A 17278-nucleotide genomic window follows, 5' to 3' on the forward strand; every position below is an offset into this window, starting at 1 on the left:
TTAATGTCTTTTGACCTAAGCTAAATAGTAATGATGAAAAATAGACCATTTGCTTCAAAGTAAAACTCTTATTAAATCTAAAATATTATGGCACAAAATCAAACCACAAAAAGGACCACATTATGTTATACCCCTTGATTTTCTGAAGAAAAATAATGAAGCTTTCTACGTAGTGCAATTGAAAATGAGACACTCAAATTTTACTCAGGCAAAGAGAAATTCTGTAAAATTAGTACCTTGACTGTAATCCTAACAAGTTACTGCATTATTTCAATTAACAGAAAAACTTTTCTGGGGTGAAAATAAGTGCAATTTATTTTGTCAATGTTGGTAAAATTTCTTGTCAAATCAGACTTTGAGTTGAAAGGCTTGAGTAATTCTAGGCTATCTTAAACTGTAACTTAATTTTAAATTTCCGTATTTTCTTCAGGTAGAATTTAAAGTATACACCATGTACATTCCTCAGGTCCAGTCGTATTAAATTCTGATGTTAAGCAGAAAGGGGAAACCATGTACGACTAGATTAATTTATCTCAAGGGAAAAGGGGCACATTAATAATTGAGATAATGTTTTCATAAATGTTGGAATCAAATGTGCCCTTTCACTTCTTTATTAGAAAACACATTAGGACAAAATTATCTCACTCTCATCAATAAGACCTAATTGCTGAGAAAGACTATGCTTTCTTTGCAAAACATTCAGAAAGATCTTTCCTGTTATGGCCAAATAGCTAGAAATATATCATGCATCCAAGTCTTGCTGGAATACAGGTATATAAGCAAGGCAAGTGATTGTTTAATCCATCCTGTAATATTTCTGTTTTAAAGTATCTGAACTTATTATTTTTTGTAAAACACATTAAAATTCTGATTCTAAAAGAAATTGGCCCAAAAAAGGACTAATAATTTGGCTTTTAGCTTGTTAACCTCCTTAAACTACAAATACCCAAAAGAGTCAAAACATAATGAAGGTAGTGGCATGATATTTAACTTTCTTTAAATTGTATTTTTATGAACCAGGATTATACATAAAGAAAATATTAACTAAAAGATGATAGCACACTTACAAACCAATCAAACAAGCTCTCCGTAAATGATATATGTTAAATATTTTAAAAGTCATTTTTCTACAAAAAAAAAAGAGCTTTTAATGATTCAGCAAAAGGAGTAACTAAAGTGAATCTGATTGTTTCTGTAATAAGCCTTCATGTGTATAATAAAGTACAACCTTACTAAAAACAATGAACTGTAAACTGAAACAAAAATCCATCATCTACTTGGAAACAGTGACGGGATTAGCAATCCATTTATTGTACTGAAATAAAGATAAGTAACCTTGGTAAGATCCATCAGGACCTGAGTATTGAACTCTAAATATAAAGACATTTCTTCACCTGCAAGTGACTTGAAAAACATGTGAGAAAGAGAAACGATTCCAGTTGACTTTTAAAATGAAATAGTAATGATCGATTGCTTTTAATTTTTTCAAGATCTGCTTTATGTCGATCTGATAGTCTGGAAGATATCTTTAAAAGTATGTTTTCAAAATGGATAGTTATTACATGAGTCATTAAACAATTATTGCCCAAAGTTTCTTATAGACCTACAGTGCATTCCAATTACTGATTCTTTCTAATATAAAAAATATAATAATTAAAATTTTTTCACAATAAAATTTAGATTTGAAAGGAAAGACTAAAATCTGAGGAACAATCCCACATTTAGAATTTTCTGTTATAAATGTAACAATTCAAATAGTCACATTTTATAAAAATAATAAATTATAATGCTTAAAAATTAAAATAAACTTACACTTCATATCTTAAAAATAATTATACTAGTAAAACTCTGAAACCTATTAAATAAGTATTTTATCTTACACATGGACATTGGCAATCAGTTACGTAACCCTGGTCGGTCGCATTTATATGATCTCCCAGGAGTCTGATACGTATTACATGGCCTCAGTTTTAATATTCCTTCCATCCCCTAAATGCATGTTATTGTAACTATTCTTACAGATGATAAAAATAAATAGATTATGTCCTTTTTAGAAGTAGATCATTCAAGCATAAACTCAGCAAGTCTTTTTTTGTAACACAGAACCAAGTCTATGTACCACCCCACAACACACTCAACTCACATACCCTAAACAACAGGTAAAACTCACTTTATATCCACCGAAGTATCATCAACAACAACAAACTAATTAAATTCCCCAGTCTCTTTGCTACAACAGAATTTTAACTTCATCAAGTACAAGTAAAGGTGCAGAAAAAAGGCTCCATAGTTTTCAGTATTGATATATATCATCATATTCTATCTGTATAGTGGTCTCCTGCCAACATCCCAATCATTCAAAGCCTTTCAGGAAAACAAAAACCAACAACCACAATAAGCTATGGGATTTTTTTCATATTTGTGGCTTTGTCCCCAGCACTCTAAAAACAGACGGGCACTAAACCCAAGGCATCAGAGGGCAATGTAATAGTGCTCAGTTTTAACATTTTCAGATAGAACAAATCTGTACCACTAAGCAATTGCTTTACGATTTCCTCAGAAAAGTATTGGCAGATCTTTAACTGTATGGTATACAGTTCCTAATAATACCACTGGAACACGAAAAGTGACTGGAATTGTTTTATAAACTTGAAACCACAGTGGGGGTAACAACTAATTAGTCAAAAACAAAAACCAACTAGAAAATATTTCAAAACCAGATGCTTTATTTCCCACATGTCAGTTTTTCCTATCCAAAAGCTCTAAAGTCTAACTTGACTCAATGTATTGACCATTTTCTCCTGCCCCATTTCCCTATATAAAATTTGTTTAAAAAAAAAGAAAGCAAGCACTATTTGGCAACATAAATATGCCTCTTTTTTTCCTCATTCAAGAATTCTATTCTGAAAGATTAAAAATGTATAATTGTTTTCCAGTAATAATTTCACAATAGTTTAGGTGTGAAATGGAACCTGGGAGCCTGGGCACAGTGCAGTGCACCAGTGGATAACTGTAGGGTACACAGCCCAGTGGCCACCATGTGGTCATCTTGGGCTGCTTGGCTATGAGCTCATAGATTTAGTTCCTCCCCTTTAATCAAAGGCAGCTCTGCAGACACAGGCCTTAGTACCCACTGCCAATAGTCATACAAGCGGCCTGGAGACCAAGTCATAGTGCTGGCCAGAGTGGGTGCTCAGCAAAATCTGAGTGGATTATTGAATCGTATGAGTTTAGTTAGTGACTATAAGGCAACTTGCAGTGAAAAATGATCATCTTGCAGGCTACTGAGCCAAAAGTGGGGGGCAAGCTGTTGCAGAAATGAGCCATTAATGGAGCCTTAAGGTCCATGCCAACTTGGCCTCTGGCATTTAAAAAAGTTTGTCTTCTGGCAAATCCCACTCCATTATATTGCCTGGCCTCAGTCAGATGTACATACTGCTTAAGAGTAAGACTTCTGGCACCTTATTTTCATAAATAACTCTCCATGGTGGGAGTATCTAAAATTGGTGTGGGAGAAACCTACATTAAGGGTCTGTCTCTTCCGGAATGGACCTCAGTAATCAACCATGAAGCTTTGAGACAAATCTCAGGTTAATAGTTTTCAAATACGTTGTTGACTTTTAAGTAATAGCATCAGGTAAGATTGTACCATTGAAGTACTATCAATTGGGTTATACCAAACTGCCCAGAGTTTTCCTACAGTACCCTGTTGAAGACTGAATAACTGTACTTTGTCAGAGAAGCAGAATTTGTGGTATCTGATTCACAGTACGATTTTGCTTTACTTTGGGCACTTTGAAAGTTGTGAAACATGTTACAGTCTCTCACATTCAGCGTTTACCAAATTGTTTTCATCTGAGAAAATGAACCTGACTCTCCTTCCTGCTGTTTATGTTTATGTTCCTTCTTGCCCAGTGGGCAAAAACAAAAACAACATGTTGGAAGAGCTTAAAATAGAACACAAAATTCACCTAGCTCACATCCCAATGCCCAGCCTCCTCTGTTCTACCTCCTCAGGTGTTTTCTCTTTTTCTCAAGATCAAGGGAGACAACAGTCAAATCTATCACACCTGGAATGGAAGCTTGTTATGGTGATTCCCTCTTCAGAAACCTGTAAGCCCTGTCTTCCTGGCTGGGTTGCTGTAGTGCTGGGCCTGGCTCTGCACCTCTTCACTGCAGGTGCTGAAAATACCAGGCATCTGCGTGACCAGAGAAATCGAGCCTCCACTACCCTCTGGGGAACAAGGGAGGCTCTTTGCCGGCCAAAGCTCCGGCTGGGTGGCAAGGTTCTCGGTGGCGGCCGACTTACCTCCCAGAGATGCTGCGTGTTCCTCACGGCGCCGGCCTGCACCTTCTCCGGGGGCAGGAGCACGCCCTGGAAGGGCCCAATCCAGGTGCCCTGCTGAATCCTCTGCGCCGCGCAGATGCCGTAGGCCAGACCGGGCACGGTGCTGGTGCACAGACACACCTCCCGTGGCAAGTCCCGAAGCCACTCGGGCAGCTCCGGAGGGGGCGCGGCGGCCGCGGCGCTGCTGGTACCCACGAGCCGACGCAGCGAGTGCAGCGGCCCGTGCATGGGGCACTCGCCGTTGCGGTTGTCCGCACACATGTCGCAACCTGCCGGAGACACGCGAGAGGGAGGGAGGAAAGGGAGAGGGTTAACCCCGGGTAAACCCCGCGCCAACAGCATCCCCGCCCGGGTGAGCCACCTGCGGGGGAGGTGACGCCGGAGGGCGCCGAGGCCACTGGGAGCAGGGGGAGAGGTGACCCGACGTGCTCCCTTGGAATTCGTCGCACCCAAATCCACCTGGCACAGGGTCGAGGCCCCGGGCGCCTCCAAAAGCCTCCTGAGTTGGGTGCGGACGGCGTTGTCGTCTCCAAGGAACCGACGGCTCTCGGCTTTTCTCCCCGGCCTCTGCCCCTTTCTCTCCCTCTTCCCTTCTGCCTCTAGCTCCCTCTGACCCTCTCCCCTGTTCCCTCAGGTTCTCTCTCTCAGTGGCGTTTCAAAGTGTATTTATCGTTGTACCAAGAGAAAAGGCGGTCTCTCGACCATTCTGATATCTCGGAGACATTCTACCTTGATCGCCAGGGTATGTCTGGTTTTCCTTTCTTTACAGTTATAGAAGAGACTTTCAAAATCACCAGCGTAGGTGGCCGACCGGTCTAGCGCTGCAAGCCATCCCCACTCCTCGACCCACGCCCCCCTCTCGCGAGAACGTCCACGCGAGTGGGCGGAGCCGGCCTTGGCCCCGCGGAGCCCCAGTTCTAGACCCCGGCCACAGAGGGCGCACTGGCGCTAGGGTCTCTCGAGCGCCCCGGCAGCGCCCGCTCCGGGCACTCCAGCTAGGTGGGGACGGGTAGGGAAAGGGCGGGGCTGTTCTGTCGGGTTTGGGGTGCCCTATGCTTGCGTGCAAGCTCTTCCCGGAAGCCCGCCCCCCAAAAAACCAACAGCAAATTTAACGATCAAGATAATGGGTCTTTAATGATGAGGATAAAGGTTCAATGGAGAGGGCCCCAAATCCTGCCCAGACGGTTGAGCCCGAGGCTAAATGCAATTATTTTGCGTTATAAATTAAGTGAGAGCTGTAGTAAAGCCTACTCTTTCCTATGTTCCTCAGAGCAGCCGGCGCGCGAGGGGACCCCCACCCTCTGGGGCGGCCGGCCGTGGACCCCCAGTGTCCTTCGACTCAAACTGGGCAGGAACAGGTCAAGCAGCCGCGGGAAGCAGGCCTGCGGCGACCATGCTGTCGGATCGCAGCGCCCTCCGGGTTATTAATGGGCCTGGCGGAGCCGCCGTGTCTGCGCCCTGGCCTGGCGGACCTGCCTCTGGGAGGCGGCCTCGGCGCCCGCCGGCGAAACCAGCCTCCCTGGCCCAGCTTCCCTGGGGAGCCACGGCGCCCCTGCGCAACAGAGCCCTGTGGTACTGGGCCTGATATCGGGCGAGCCCCGACTGGCGGAGATGGCAAGAGCTGGGCGCCAGCGGAGGAACCAGCGCTAGGCGGCGGGTCGCCCTCTGGGCTCCTGCGCCCAGCCTTGGTCACAGCCAGTCCTGGTGGATCGCCCTGGGTGTGCCCTATCCGTGCTTGAACAACTGAAATGCCCAAAGAACTTGTGAAAAGTGAGTCACTGAGGAACCTTCGAGGAACACCTAATCGCAACCCAGCATGGTGTGCGATACCATTTTGCCATTCGCTTCACCGCGAACCGAAGGTTGACTAGGTGAGTATCCTATTTCAGTGAAGAAGGGCTCCAGCCCACGGCGCCTTCCCCTCCGGCAGCTACTCCTCCACTTCCCCCAAAAGAGCCCAGGGAATGAGGGGACCTTTGACCTCAGCTTCTTGAGGGTGTCCCCAGGCCTCTCAAGTGAAAAGTAGCAACCTGTTTCTGCAGGTAGTGAAGTGGCCATGCCTCCTGGACCTCCATCACACAAAGGACCCCTCTTTCAGCAACACAAACTAATGTCAAAACTGTGCCAGGCTCTGCTTTTGACCCTAGGGCTAGATGGAGGGAGGTAGTCTCACCCTTATCCGTAAGTCAACTCCTCCAGAATGCAGACACTTCACACACCCTCTCAAGCTTCTGATGGTGAAAATAAAAACCTTAAGATAAAGGGGGGATAGAAGGAAAGACAATAAAAACTCACAATTACCAAGTGCCTACTATGTGCCAGACACCTACCTTCAACCAAACAACCACCATATTATCTAAATATCACAATTTCCATTTTGCAGATGAGGCAACTGAGACTTCATGAGCAATGTAACTTGACCAAGGACCAGAAACTAGAAAGTGGCTGAGAAGGATTCACAATCAGGTCTGCCTGACTCCAAAGCCTCCAAACCTAGAGATCTAAGGTTAATGAAAACTAGGAGAATTTTATATCCAAACTCATAACTCAATCAATATAATTGAAATATTTCACTGAAGTCACTATTTTGGGGCTGCAAAACTGTTGTAGGATGATTGAACTAAAGAGATTTCTCTCTTTTTCCCACACTCTTGGGTTTGGGGAGGTTAACGTAAGAGGATGATTTGAAAAGTAAGAAGATAATGTCCATAATTTTGAATTTTAGTGCCTAACTTCAGAAATGAGCTTTCAGCAACTTAGCAAAAATAGCTTAAAACAAATGACAATAAGCAAAGGCAATATGCCCATAAAAATAAAAATAAATCACCCCAAGGAGTTAACAGACTTTCCCTTTCTGGTTGGCTCAGTGAAACAAAGGGTGAGAAGAAAGAGCATTTGGTATTTCCTCCCTAACAGTCCATACCAGAGATTCTGTCAACTTACAAGATCTCCACAACCTGTAACATCACACCCACTACATCAGCAATAAAATAAGGAGGAAAGGTGCCAACTCCGGCCACCACCCACACAGACAACAAGCACACTCCTGTTATTTGTTATGCATGATAGAGTATGGCTAGTCCTTTCTCTAAGAAGTCCTCTAAAGTACTTCTTCAACTTATTAAATTTCATTTGTCTCCATGAAGTGTTGAAATATTTAATAGCAGCATTCTGCAGAGTGACAAGCTGAGGCTCTCCCAATATGTAGAAGAACACCTGCAGGGTAGGCAAGGCCAACCCACCATCATTAGTTCATCCAGTATAAGTTTTCTTCATTTATAAACCATTTCATGCTATTTCAAAATACTCTACCTGAAAGGCTATGTCAACATACATGTTATATCCTAACGTTACTGTTTCTTAATACACAAAACTTCTGCCACTGAAAACATGTGGCTTCTGACTTATGTCTTGGAGTCCCAAAGGAGCCTGAGGATGACTAAAACAAGTAACTGATTAGCTGGGGTTGACAAATGTGACCCAAGTGGACAAACATTCTAGCAGAGTGTTTTCTAGACAGCAAGCCACTAACACCTACATGAAAAGATTTGAGGAAAAAAGTGGGCTAGATGCCTACACTACACATAAAAAATACATATGTATTATATACATGATACAGCATTCCAGGCCAAACAATACATAGTACGTCTATTTGTATTCTTAAAGAAGAGGCAAATAAATGTTCCTATTTTCTCTTAAAATCAGGGTAAGTTTTTTCACAACTGCATACTTATTATTCATAAAATGTTGTCTGTATCTGTGAGAGATATTATATTCCCCAAGCAAGATACTTCAAAGTGCCATTTTAGCATTAGGGAATGTAAGAGATCATGCTCTCTCCTCTCTCTTGAATAGATCTGTTAATACTCTTGTTTATGGGTCTCTGAGTAAGAGAAGGAGGTATCATTAAGTTATAGACTAGTTCACCCACTGGCTTCAGGAGGCCAGGCCAAGTGGAGTGAAGACCAGACTTTCACTCTTCCCTCCTTATCCTTCTGTATTGTTCGAATGTTTTTACAAGGGCACGTGCAACTTGTGTAATTGAAAATGGATCTATTTTAAGGTAAAAGGGGCAAAGCAAGCCGGAGTTCTCTGGTATCTCATTTCTCGTTCTAGGAAAGGCGAAATATAAAACGTCTCAGGGCTCTTTCGCCTTCTGGAGAGGTGGGCAGGAGCGCGTGGGCGCAGGCGGAGCGGGGACCCTCGGGACGCGCCTGCCGCCCTGGATCTTCGCTCCCCAGAGCCTCTCCGCCGCTTTCTCCTGCCCTCACGTATCCTCCGGAAAGACAAGCGAGAAGCAGCTGAAAAGCCTGTCTCCCCGCCTGGGCGGCGGTAACCGCCCGGCTATAAATTCTCTGCGACCGCCGCCGAGGTCGCGGCCCTCTGTCCCACAGGCCGAGCCGGGTGGGGGCCGGCGCCCATCGATCGCCGCCCGGTGACGGCGACGCGGCCCCGGGAGTGCCGCCTGCTGGCAGCTCCGCTTGCTTCGTGGCGGGGGCACTGGGCCTTGGGGTCGCCGAGGGCGCTGGCCGACGGGGCCTAGGGCAGGCGGAGCGCTGTGGCTGGGAGTCTCTCGCACCAGAGTTCCACGTCCCCCTGCAGCCCGCACTCCCTGCTTAGCCCTCCCCGCGCCAAGCCACTGGCTGGCTGGGATGGCGGTGGGCCGTGCACGGGGTGGGCGCCAGGCCCCCCAGCACTTAAGCTGTATGTTGAAGGCCTTGCCCCTTTCCTGCCAGCGGGAAGGGGTCTTCTAGGCTCCCGGGAGCGGGTCTAGGAGCAGATCCAGAGGCGAGGCAAGCCCGCTAGGGGAACCGATTGTGGTCTCGCTCCCGCGGGGCGGCCCAGCTCCCAGGAACCTTCTGGGAGCCTCTCTCTAGGCGAGTTTAAGGCTTCCCTACGAATTGCCTACGCGCTAGGCTTTCGCCTGCTCGGCCTGGCTGCCGGCTTGGCCCTGGGACCAAGAGGGAGAGACAAAAGGGGGAGGGAAAGAAAGAGGGAGGAAATGTGGGTTTTATTTGTCTCCTGATGACTGTATTAATAAATTAAATGACAGCGCCAGTGTGTGAGGGTGAGAGAATATTGCGCCGAGATAAACCTCGCCGGCCCCTGCCCCTGCGAGGCCGCCATATACATTGTGGAGATGATGAATAGGAGGCGCGAGAGGAGATCGAAGCGGGTCTGGGCTGGCTCCACTCTCTCCTACAAAACTATAGGGCAATTAATTGTGGCTTGTCCCCTCATCCTTCATCTTCTGGTGGCACATATCGATGGAGATTACTGCTGATGAACCGTTTTATCACCTTAAATAAACAGTCACCACCTCTTCTAACCTCAATCTAATATATGGCTCTATGTTCAGTTTCAGGGAGCTAGATAACGAATGATGTAAAATAGCTAAATTATGTGTGTTACGGGATGGGGCTGGGCGTGCACACAAAAAGAGAGCAAAGAGAAAAAGAAAAAGAGAACAACACAAAAGTCCACACAGTGACGCCGAGCCTCCTCCCACCGGAGACCAGGTCTGAAATCTAAGTCGCTTGCTGGCCATTGACAGCGGGGAGTAGCGCAGCGAGTGTGCCTTGGCGTCAGGAGAATCCCACTGGTGGGTTACTGGGCTCGGGAGCTTCCCAAACAGGACCTGCGTTTTCCAACTGGGTGGGAAGAGATTAGGGAGGGTCAGTAAACACTGGCCCTCCTTTTCCCTCTTTCCCTGACCTCTCAACCAAACAAACCCCAGATTTCCTTCTCTCCCCAGTATCTCTCCTCAAACCCTTGGAAAGCATGGCGCTACCAACAGGGGAGCCTCGGGCCCAACTCCAACACCTGCGCACACGCCGTTGCTGTTCCCTGCGCAGCAGGGCTCCCCGAAATACGGAGGAGATAGAGACCTCCAGCTGGGGAAGTTGCGGACTGCCCCGACTCAATTCTCCGCAGAGAGACCCCAGGCGGGATTAGTCCCCTGCTCTCTCCCAGGTACGAGGGAGGAATGTCTTAACAAAAAAAAAAAAAAAAAAAAAAAAAAAAGGTGGGGGGGATGAAAAGCTAACTGGCTCGGCCGGCTGTCTCCGAACAAACACAAACGTCCGGCGCTCCCCTTGGCCGCTGCTCAATACCTTCCAAGCGTAGTGACAGGGTCTCAAACAACGCACCAGCTCCCAGAACCCGAGAAGAGGCCACCGCAACGGAGCCTGACGGAATCAATGGCTTCAGGCAAACCGGCAGCAAATGAGGGCAGTAATACAGGAGGAAGAAAGGTCCCCATCCCCCATTTACATTACACAAGCTCCACCTGACTTTAGAGATGAAAGAAGAGGCAACTAAGCAAGAATTGAGAGCCTCAGTGGAAAGTGTACTTCAATCATAGAATAACTTCATACACGGAGTTAGATATATACTGGAAGAGCTCACCCGGGCCAGCTTGTATAGTTTCTGCTGGTTTTACATCTTTTTATGTGTGAAAGAGAGCTACAACACCCTTCACTATGGCATTTGCCATAGGTGGCAATAAAGTTTCAAGGTGAAGGTGATACTGATTCACAGGTGTTACTAGGTTGCTGATCCCAGGCAAAAAGTTACTCTTCTAAAAGGAGAAGTACAGAGGCCCCTTTCTTTGCCTTGTAAGAAAAAGAGAATACGACTCAATACGTTTTAAAATACAAAGTAATAAAACGAAGCAATGCTCAGTGGTCACTTCACAGAATTCTTTTTAAGGGAAAGGGCAATAGACTAAAAGGAAAACTAGGATGATCTGTGCCTGATAAATTAATAGGTGCTTCCCTTCTGCCCGCCTCTCACCCCACCCCCGACCCACATACAACCTGGGAATGGAGAGAAGCTGTTATTCACCATCTTTCAAGTGATATATCAACTTTCCCTGCCAAGGGAAAAACCAGTTTCGCACTGTTTGCATTTCTGAGTTGTTCTGATCCCCTAGTTAGATTAAACTCAATCTCTTCTCACTTCATCTTTGTAAAACACATCTCATGGTTTCAAATGAGTGCCTACTCTTGCCCAGAGAAGTTCCTGGAAGCATGGCAGACATAGTCTCCCAGCATTACATAGAGAGCTACCTCAGCCTTCTATTTTCTTTCTCAGTTGCCCTTTAATTAGACAGCAATGTGAAGTGTAACTCTAATGAGACAATCTGACTTCCTTTCTCTCCTGTCCTTGCCCCTGCACTTTGCACACTGAAGCAGTCCAGTCGACGCAAAAGGAGATATCAGAAGATTAACACAATAGGAATAATTTGAATAAATCATAATTCATTTCCTCCAGCCACGAAAAAGGGTACCTAGACAATAAACTAGTTCAATAGCCACATATTAATTAGGAATCTGTCCCAATTCTTTCTCTGATTAGTCTAGGTTTTTCTCTGGTGAAAATGTATTGAACCTCAAGATTGCACTGTAAACAACACATGGAGCTCAGCGCACAGCCGGGGCTTTGGGGTGAACTGCTGGTGTCTTTTCCAGCACTAATTTAATTCAGAAGAAAGACTGCAAGTTTGATGAAGCACTCTCAGTCCACAGGGACTATATTTCACTTAGGGGTAAGAAATACCTTTTACGAAAGCATTTCTTATCTTTTTATTTTACATTTTTAAAGAACTGCTTTGAAAACAACACAATCAAGAAATTCAGTAGGAGATAAGTACTTTTTGAAATCCATTAAGACAACATAGTTTTATAAAATTTTCTGGAACTCTGAAATATAGGAATTTTCTTAACTGCAGAGCAAATCTGAGTTGAAACCCTCATTTTAAACCAAATACTTTACCCTCAGACTCTAGAAAGTAAAAAAGTAAATACAACTACTCTTTTATTAATAATAATTACCTCCATTAGAACAATTATCTCCAACCATTATGAAAAGATTAATACACCTCAATCACTAGGGTCATGCTCAGTGTTTTTAATCAAAGTAATAAATTTGGGAGTCCTCTAAATAACTACAACCTGTAGTTATTTTGCTTTTACAACGAATTAAGAAGCTCACGGATTAGTAGACATTCTGCAAGAAGGGACTTGTTCAAAATAGAATGATCATATACATTTACAATTAACTTTCCTCATGCAGAAGCTAGATGAAGGAATGAGACGAAGAAAGAAGCTGAGCATTGTTTCAAATCCCGTATTGCTTTCAACCTAACTCTTGACCTGCTTTAATGTTCTCTCCTGGGGTCTCTGGGAGTATACTTAGCATTTATCTCAACACATTAAGTGTAAACATAGCATAACTCCTGAAATTACCAAAAAGAATTTGATATAAAAAATAAATAACACATCCTTGATCTTCATTTAGAGTTTTGGTTCAAAACCTGAAAATGGAACTACGCTTGGGATCAAGAGTTTGAAACTGTGAATACAGGAACGAAGCTAGAAGAAAATTGATGTTAATTTAGGCATTTTGTCATTTATTTCGGGAAAAGAGCAAGCTTCTTATACTAAATTACTGTTACCCTCATTAAAAAAAAAATACGTAAGCCGACAAGCGTGGCTACGGACTGTAAACGTTTGCAGGGTCCAGGGTGCACGGAGAATGCGGGATCCGCAGGGAATGACCCTGCCCTGAAGTCGGAAATGGTTTCTCACTAAGCAACTGGCATTCTTTTTCTTTTCCTTCTTCTCTAAAATAAATAGTAAACCTAAGAATAATGCCTGCCTGCAGGGAAAGACTGACCCAGTGTCATCCAAAACTCCTACTCCAGCGAGGCCGGGCCAGCAAGCAGCTCCCGGCCGGTTCCCCGACAGCCCCGCGGACCGAAAATGAGCTGACGCAGTTAACCCCAGAGGTAAGATAGCGAGGAGGAGAAATTAGCTCTGGAATCCACTCTCCCCAGGACCGCTGACAGTCCCTGCCCTGTCCCCTCTAAGGCCAGGCCGGGCCGGTCCCCGGACACTCCCATCGCGCGCCGCTAGTACCCGCCCCGCGCGAGGCGCAGTATCCCGCGGGAGGGCTGTGATCTGTACTCCTCGGTCCGCGAGCAACTCGGGTCTTAAAAGATTCGGAGCTGGGAAGCAGGGAATGGGAGGAGGGGGAAGAGGTAACCCAGTGGTGTCACCCGGCCGTCCCAACCGTTCTCCTTCCTTCTCTAACCCAGAAAACTTTGGCTACAGTGGTCTGAGAGGTGCGGGCCCGCGGCCTGGAAAGCCCACAAGCCGGTGTCCCCCTCATCCGACCTGCCTCCCGGACCGGCGCCCGCGCTCGACGGAGCCAGCGCCCCGAAAGAGAGCGCGCGGTCTGCTGCTACGTACGGTTGTTGGGGTCGTTGGTGTGCTGGTTGAGCGGGATGATCTCCATGCGCTGCTGGCCGTACAGGTAATAGTCCAGCTCCTCCGCGCTGCAGCGGAAGCGCGGGGCGCCCCGGACATCCCCGACGCCGCCGCCGCCGCCTCCGCCTCCGCACTTGGAGGGCCCCGGGCCCGAGGCGGCGCCGAGGCACAGGTCCTTGGGGGGCAGCGGCTCCGCGGCGGCGGCCAGAGGCGCGAACACTGGTAGCTGCGCCACGGGCAGGGCCGAGAGACCGGCCAGCGCGGCGGCAGCGGCGGCCGCGGCGGCAGCGGCGCAGGAGGAGGCAGAGGAGGCCGAGGTGGAGGAGGAAGCCGGAGTGGAGGAGGCGGAGGAGAGCGAGGCGGGCCGCGGGCGCAGGCTGTCCGGCTGGGGCTCAGTGCGCTCCGGGGGGGGCGGCGGCTGGAGAGGCTGCGGTGCGCCCAGGGGACCCGCGGCACCGCCGCCCTTGAGCGGGCCGCCGCCGCCGTGCGGGAAGAGTTGCTGCCAGTGCTGCAGATAAGCTGGGTCCACTTTGAGGAATGCCGAGCCGCCGGGGTCTCCGGGCTTCAGCATGTCAGACGCTTCAAGCTGGGGGCAGAGGGCAAAGAGGAGGGTGCGCGTGAGCCGGACTCAGGGCCTGGTGCGAGAGGGGCGGGGAGGACCGCCGCCAAGACCCTGGAGCGAGAGTTTTGAGTCCTTGGCTCCGCCGGCGGCAACCCGGTTCGGAGGCTCCCTCCTCCCAATTCGGCTGGGGCGCAAAGTTTACTCTGAAGCCGCAGCGCCGCGCTGGGGGAGCTGTGTGCACCCTGCCTTGCCTCCCAGCCCGAGGCGCCCAGCGCCCACCCGGTACTGTTGAAGCCCGGAGAGAAGGCGCTTCCCAGCAGAACTCGGCGGCAGGACGCAGCCCCCACCCTCTGCCCCCGCCCGGAGCCGACCCGAACTGGAGTGGCGCAGCGCCTGAGCCGCGCTGGCCTCCGGCGCCAGGAGGCGGGACAGTCTCGCCCCCCGCCCCCAGCGCAGGACCTCCAGCCTCCTATTCCCCGGGTCCAAGACCCTCAGCCCCAGACAAGCCACGCTTACCTGAAAACTCGGAGCCGCCGGCGGGTGCGTGCGTGCGTGTGTCTCGGTGAGCGTGCGGGAGAGTGTGCGCCCCGGCTACGCTACATGCCCCTGGGCAGCGCGGGAGCAGAGCCCTAGAGATGCGCCCGCCCGGGACCCTCCGGGGCCGCAAGCCAGGGATGTGGAGGCCTGCGGAGGGCGTGAGAACAGTTACGCTGAACGCGGGAGTGCGGGCGGACCCGGGCGCCGGAGCCGCGGCGGGCTGCTGCGCTCGGCCGCTGCCGCGTCCCGGCTCCTCCGCTCCACGCTCTGGCAGCCTCCCCGCTGGACACGTGGGTTTTACGACAGCACAAAATACAAGACTGAGTGTGTGTGTGTGTGTGTGTGAGAGAGAGAGAGAGAGTGTGTGTGTGTGTGTGTGAGTGTGTGTGTGTGTGTGTGTGTGAGAGAGAGAGAGAGAGCGCGCGCGAGAGAGCGATGGGGGTGGGGGTGGGGGGAGGCAGGAGGCAGGCCAGAAGAACGGAGGGGAGGGGAGAGGGGAGAAGGAAGTTCTAACTCGGCTGTATCCACACACAGCTCGTGCGCCTCTCCTGCACAAAAACCTCCTCCTCCCTCCCACCCCCCACTTTTTTTTTGGCGTGACGTCTCCCGTTCGCCTGTTGTCTCTTTCTGCCCATGATATGTCTTTTCTAGGTGCCGGCTCACCGCCCTGGTCCTGAAAGCAGTGGAAACGCGGAAACCGGAACGCATCTCGGCACGCGCTCGGGTGTCCGCATCCGGGCGGGCGAGCGCGGCCAGGCGAGAGGACCGAGTCCCCGTAGCGGGTTTGCGCTTTTCCCGGGCTCCGTTTTACCAGGAGTACTGCTGGGTGCCTGAGTCGACTAGCCCTCCACGCAATCTCTCACATAAATCTTGGCGGAGGTGGGGGTGAAGGGGGAGTCGGGGGCGGGGCGAGGCGCGCGCTGGAATGAAACCCTCAGTCGGCGGCGGAGGAGGCAGGCTTTGCGAGCTGGGAGGCGTGAGACCTAGGGTCTCTAAAGGGCGCTGGTCCTGGCGGGACTCAGGCCTGGCCGCGGGCCTGGAAGGCGGCTGCAATGGAGTCTCACACCGCCCAGCGCTGAGCCCACCCACTCTCGAGTTGTCTTCCTGGGGGCCTGGCTCCTGCTCCCTTTTGACATACAAGCCAAGTATCCAGAGCTACGTCTGGTGGTACAACTGCTCCCGGACACAGACGAGGCTTATTTGCCTTTGGCTGCCCGGGGCTGCCCCGAAGGGTCATGTATAGGTCTCTCTCCCCAAAACCTGGCGTCCGAGGTGCAGGGTGCGAGCGCAGCCCCACACCCACCTTACCTACTCCTGGCGCCTTGGACCGTGGCAGCCCTTCCAGGCGTGGTCTCACATCAAGGAATTAGACACCCGCCCCCAGTTCTTCAAGGCGTTCACAGAAGTCGGTGGGCGGAGGGCACCGAACCGCTGTGTGAAATTGACCGGCTCGGGCGCTTTCCCAACGCCGGAGTTCTGTCCACACCTCAAAGAGAAGAAATAACATTTGTCTTTCCCCAAACAAACCAATTCATTTAGCACCTACCACTCCGAACAATTAAGAGCCATTCTTTCCTGATTTCTGCTTGTTTCTTTTTGTCTTCCCACCACTCATTTCGTCTGAGCCTGGGAAACGCGCTGTTTAGACTTTGTCCGGGTCTCACTCAGGATGCTTCGCGGTGCTGGTTGGAACAGAGCTGGACCGAAAATATTTTGACTGGCGTCGCTGTGACAAGGTCATCAGTCATCTCTGGATAGATTGATAGTACCCAAGTTTAAGGCAAACACCGCGAGGGAAAACCCACGGTGCTTTGGACCCCGAGGCTAACTACGCAGTCTCCTCGGGCTTTGAACAACTCCATGGGAGGAGAGGGTGAAGTTCTAGGCCCCTTTCAATTAAGCTGCTCGCAGAGCTGCCAAAGAGTAGCTGTCGGGCCACAGGAGAAGAGGCATACTCTCTTTCTCACACTCTTTCTCTGTTCTCCCGGAAAGACAGCACCGAGGCTCAGAGACCGGACACTGCGGCAGCGGCCCCACCGCCTTCTTGTTTTTGCGCAAACCTGCTACTTGCAAGTGCTCGGTCCCCAGAACTGGCCGTCCCGAAGAACTCCTCCCTGAGCTGCCCCCCAAACACACTTGAAAATCTCGGGATTTTGAGATGCTAGCTGCAGCAACTGCTCCCGAGGCCTCTTGCCGCCCACACTCTGGGAAGACCGGGAGTTCCCTTCCCAATAAAACTAGCTGACCGTTTGTGAGAGCTTTCGACAGGCCAGGTGCGGATAAAAGCTTCAAGTCCGCCCAGCAACCATGCGGAGAAAGCATTATCATTAACCCCCATATTACAGATGGGGACACTGAGGCTCAGAAAGGTTAGGTAGGTTGCATGAGGTCACGCCATTAATGAGTGATGGAGGCAGATTCAAACCCGGGTCAGTGAGGCACGAAATGCATTTTCCTGCCCACCCTAGTCCGGAAGGACTGTCGCCAGAGGGGTATAGGGACACCACGGCGGGGATTTGGCTCGCTTTGCCAAGGGGAGAAGCAGAACTGTAGCGGAGC

The 17278-nt window shown here is 49.4% G+C and overlaps 1 protein-coding gene across 1 annotated transcript in view; it reads right to left on the bottom strand.

Annotated features, from left to right (window-relative positions):
- PRDM6 (PR/SET domain 6) overlaps positions 1-14191 on the bottom strand; it is a gene marked incomplete at its 5' end in the record, with an annotated part of 99163 nt that extends 84972 nt beyond the window's left edge. Inside the window, 2 exons of the mRNA XM_082621700.1 lie at positions 4310-4617; positions 13603-14191. Coding sequence (XP_082477826.1) covers positions 4310-4617; positions 13603-14191 — 897 coding nt within the window. The remainder of the gene's footprint in view (positions 1-4309; positions 4618-13602) is intronic.
- Positions 14192-17278: the final 3087 nt, after the last annotated feature.

This window comes from Mesoplodon mirus (assembly GCF_964341445.2).
Source record: "Mesoplodon mirus genome assembly, chromosome: 5".
Taxonomy (NCBI): Eukaryota; Metazoa; Chordata; class Mammalia; order Artiodactyla; family Ziphiidae; genus Mesoplodon; species Mesoplodon mirus.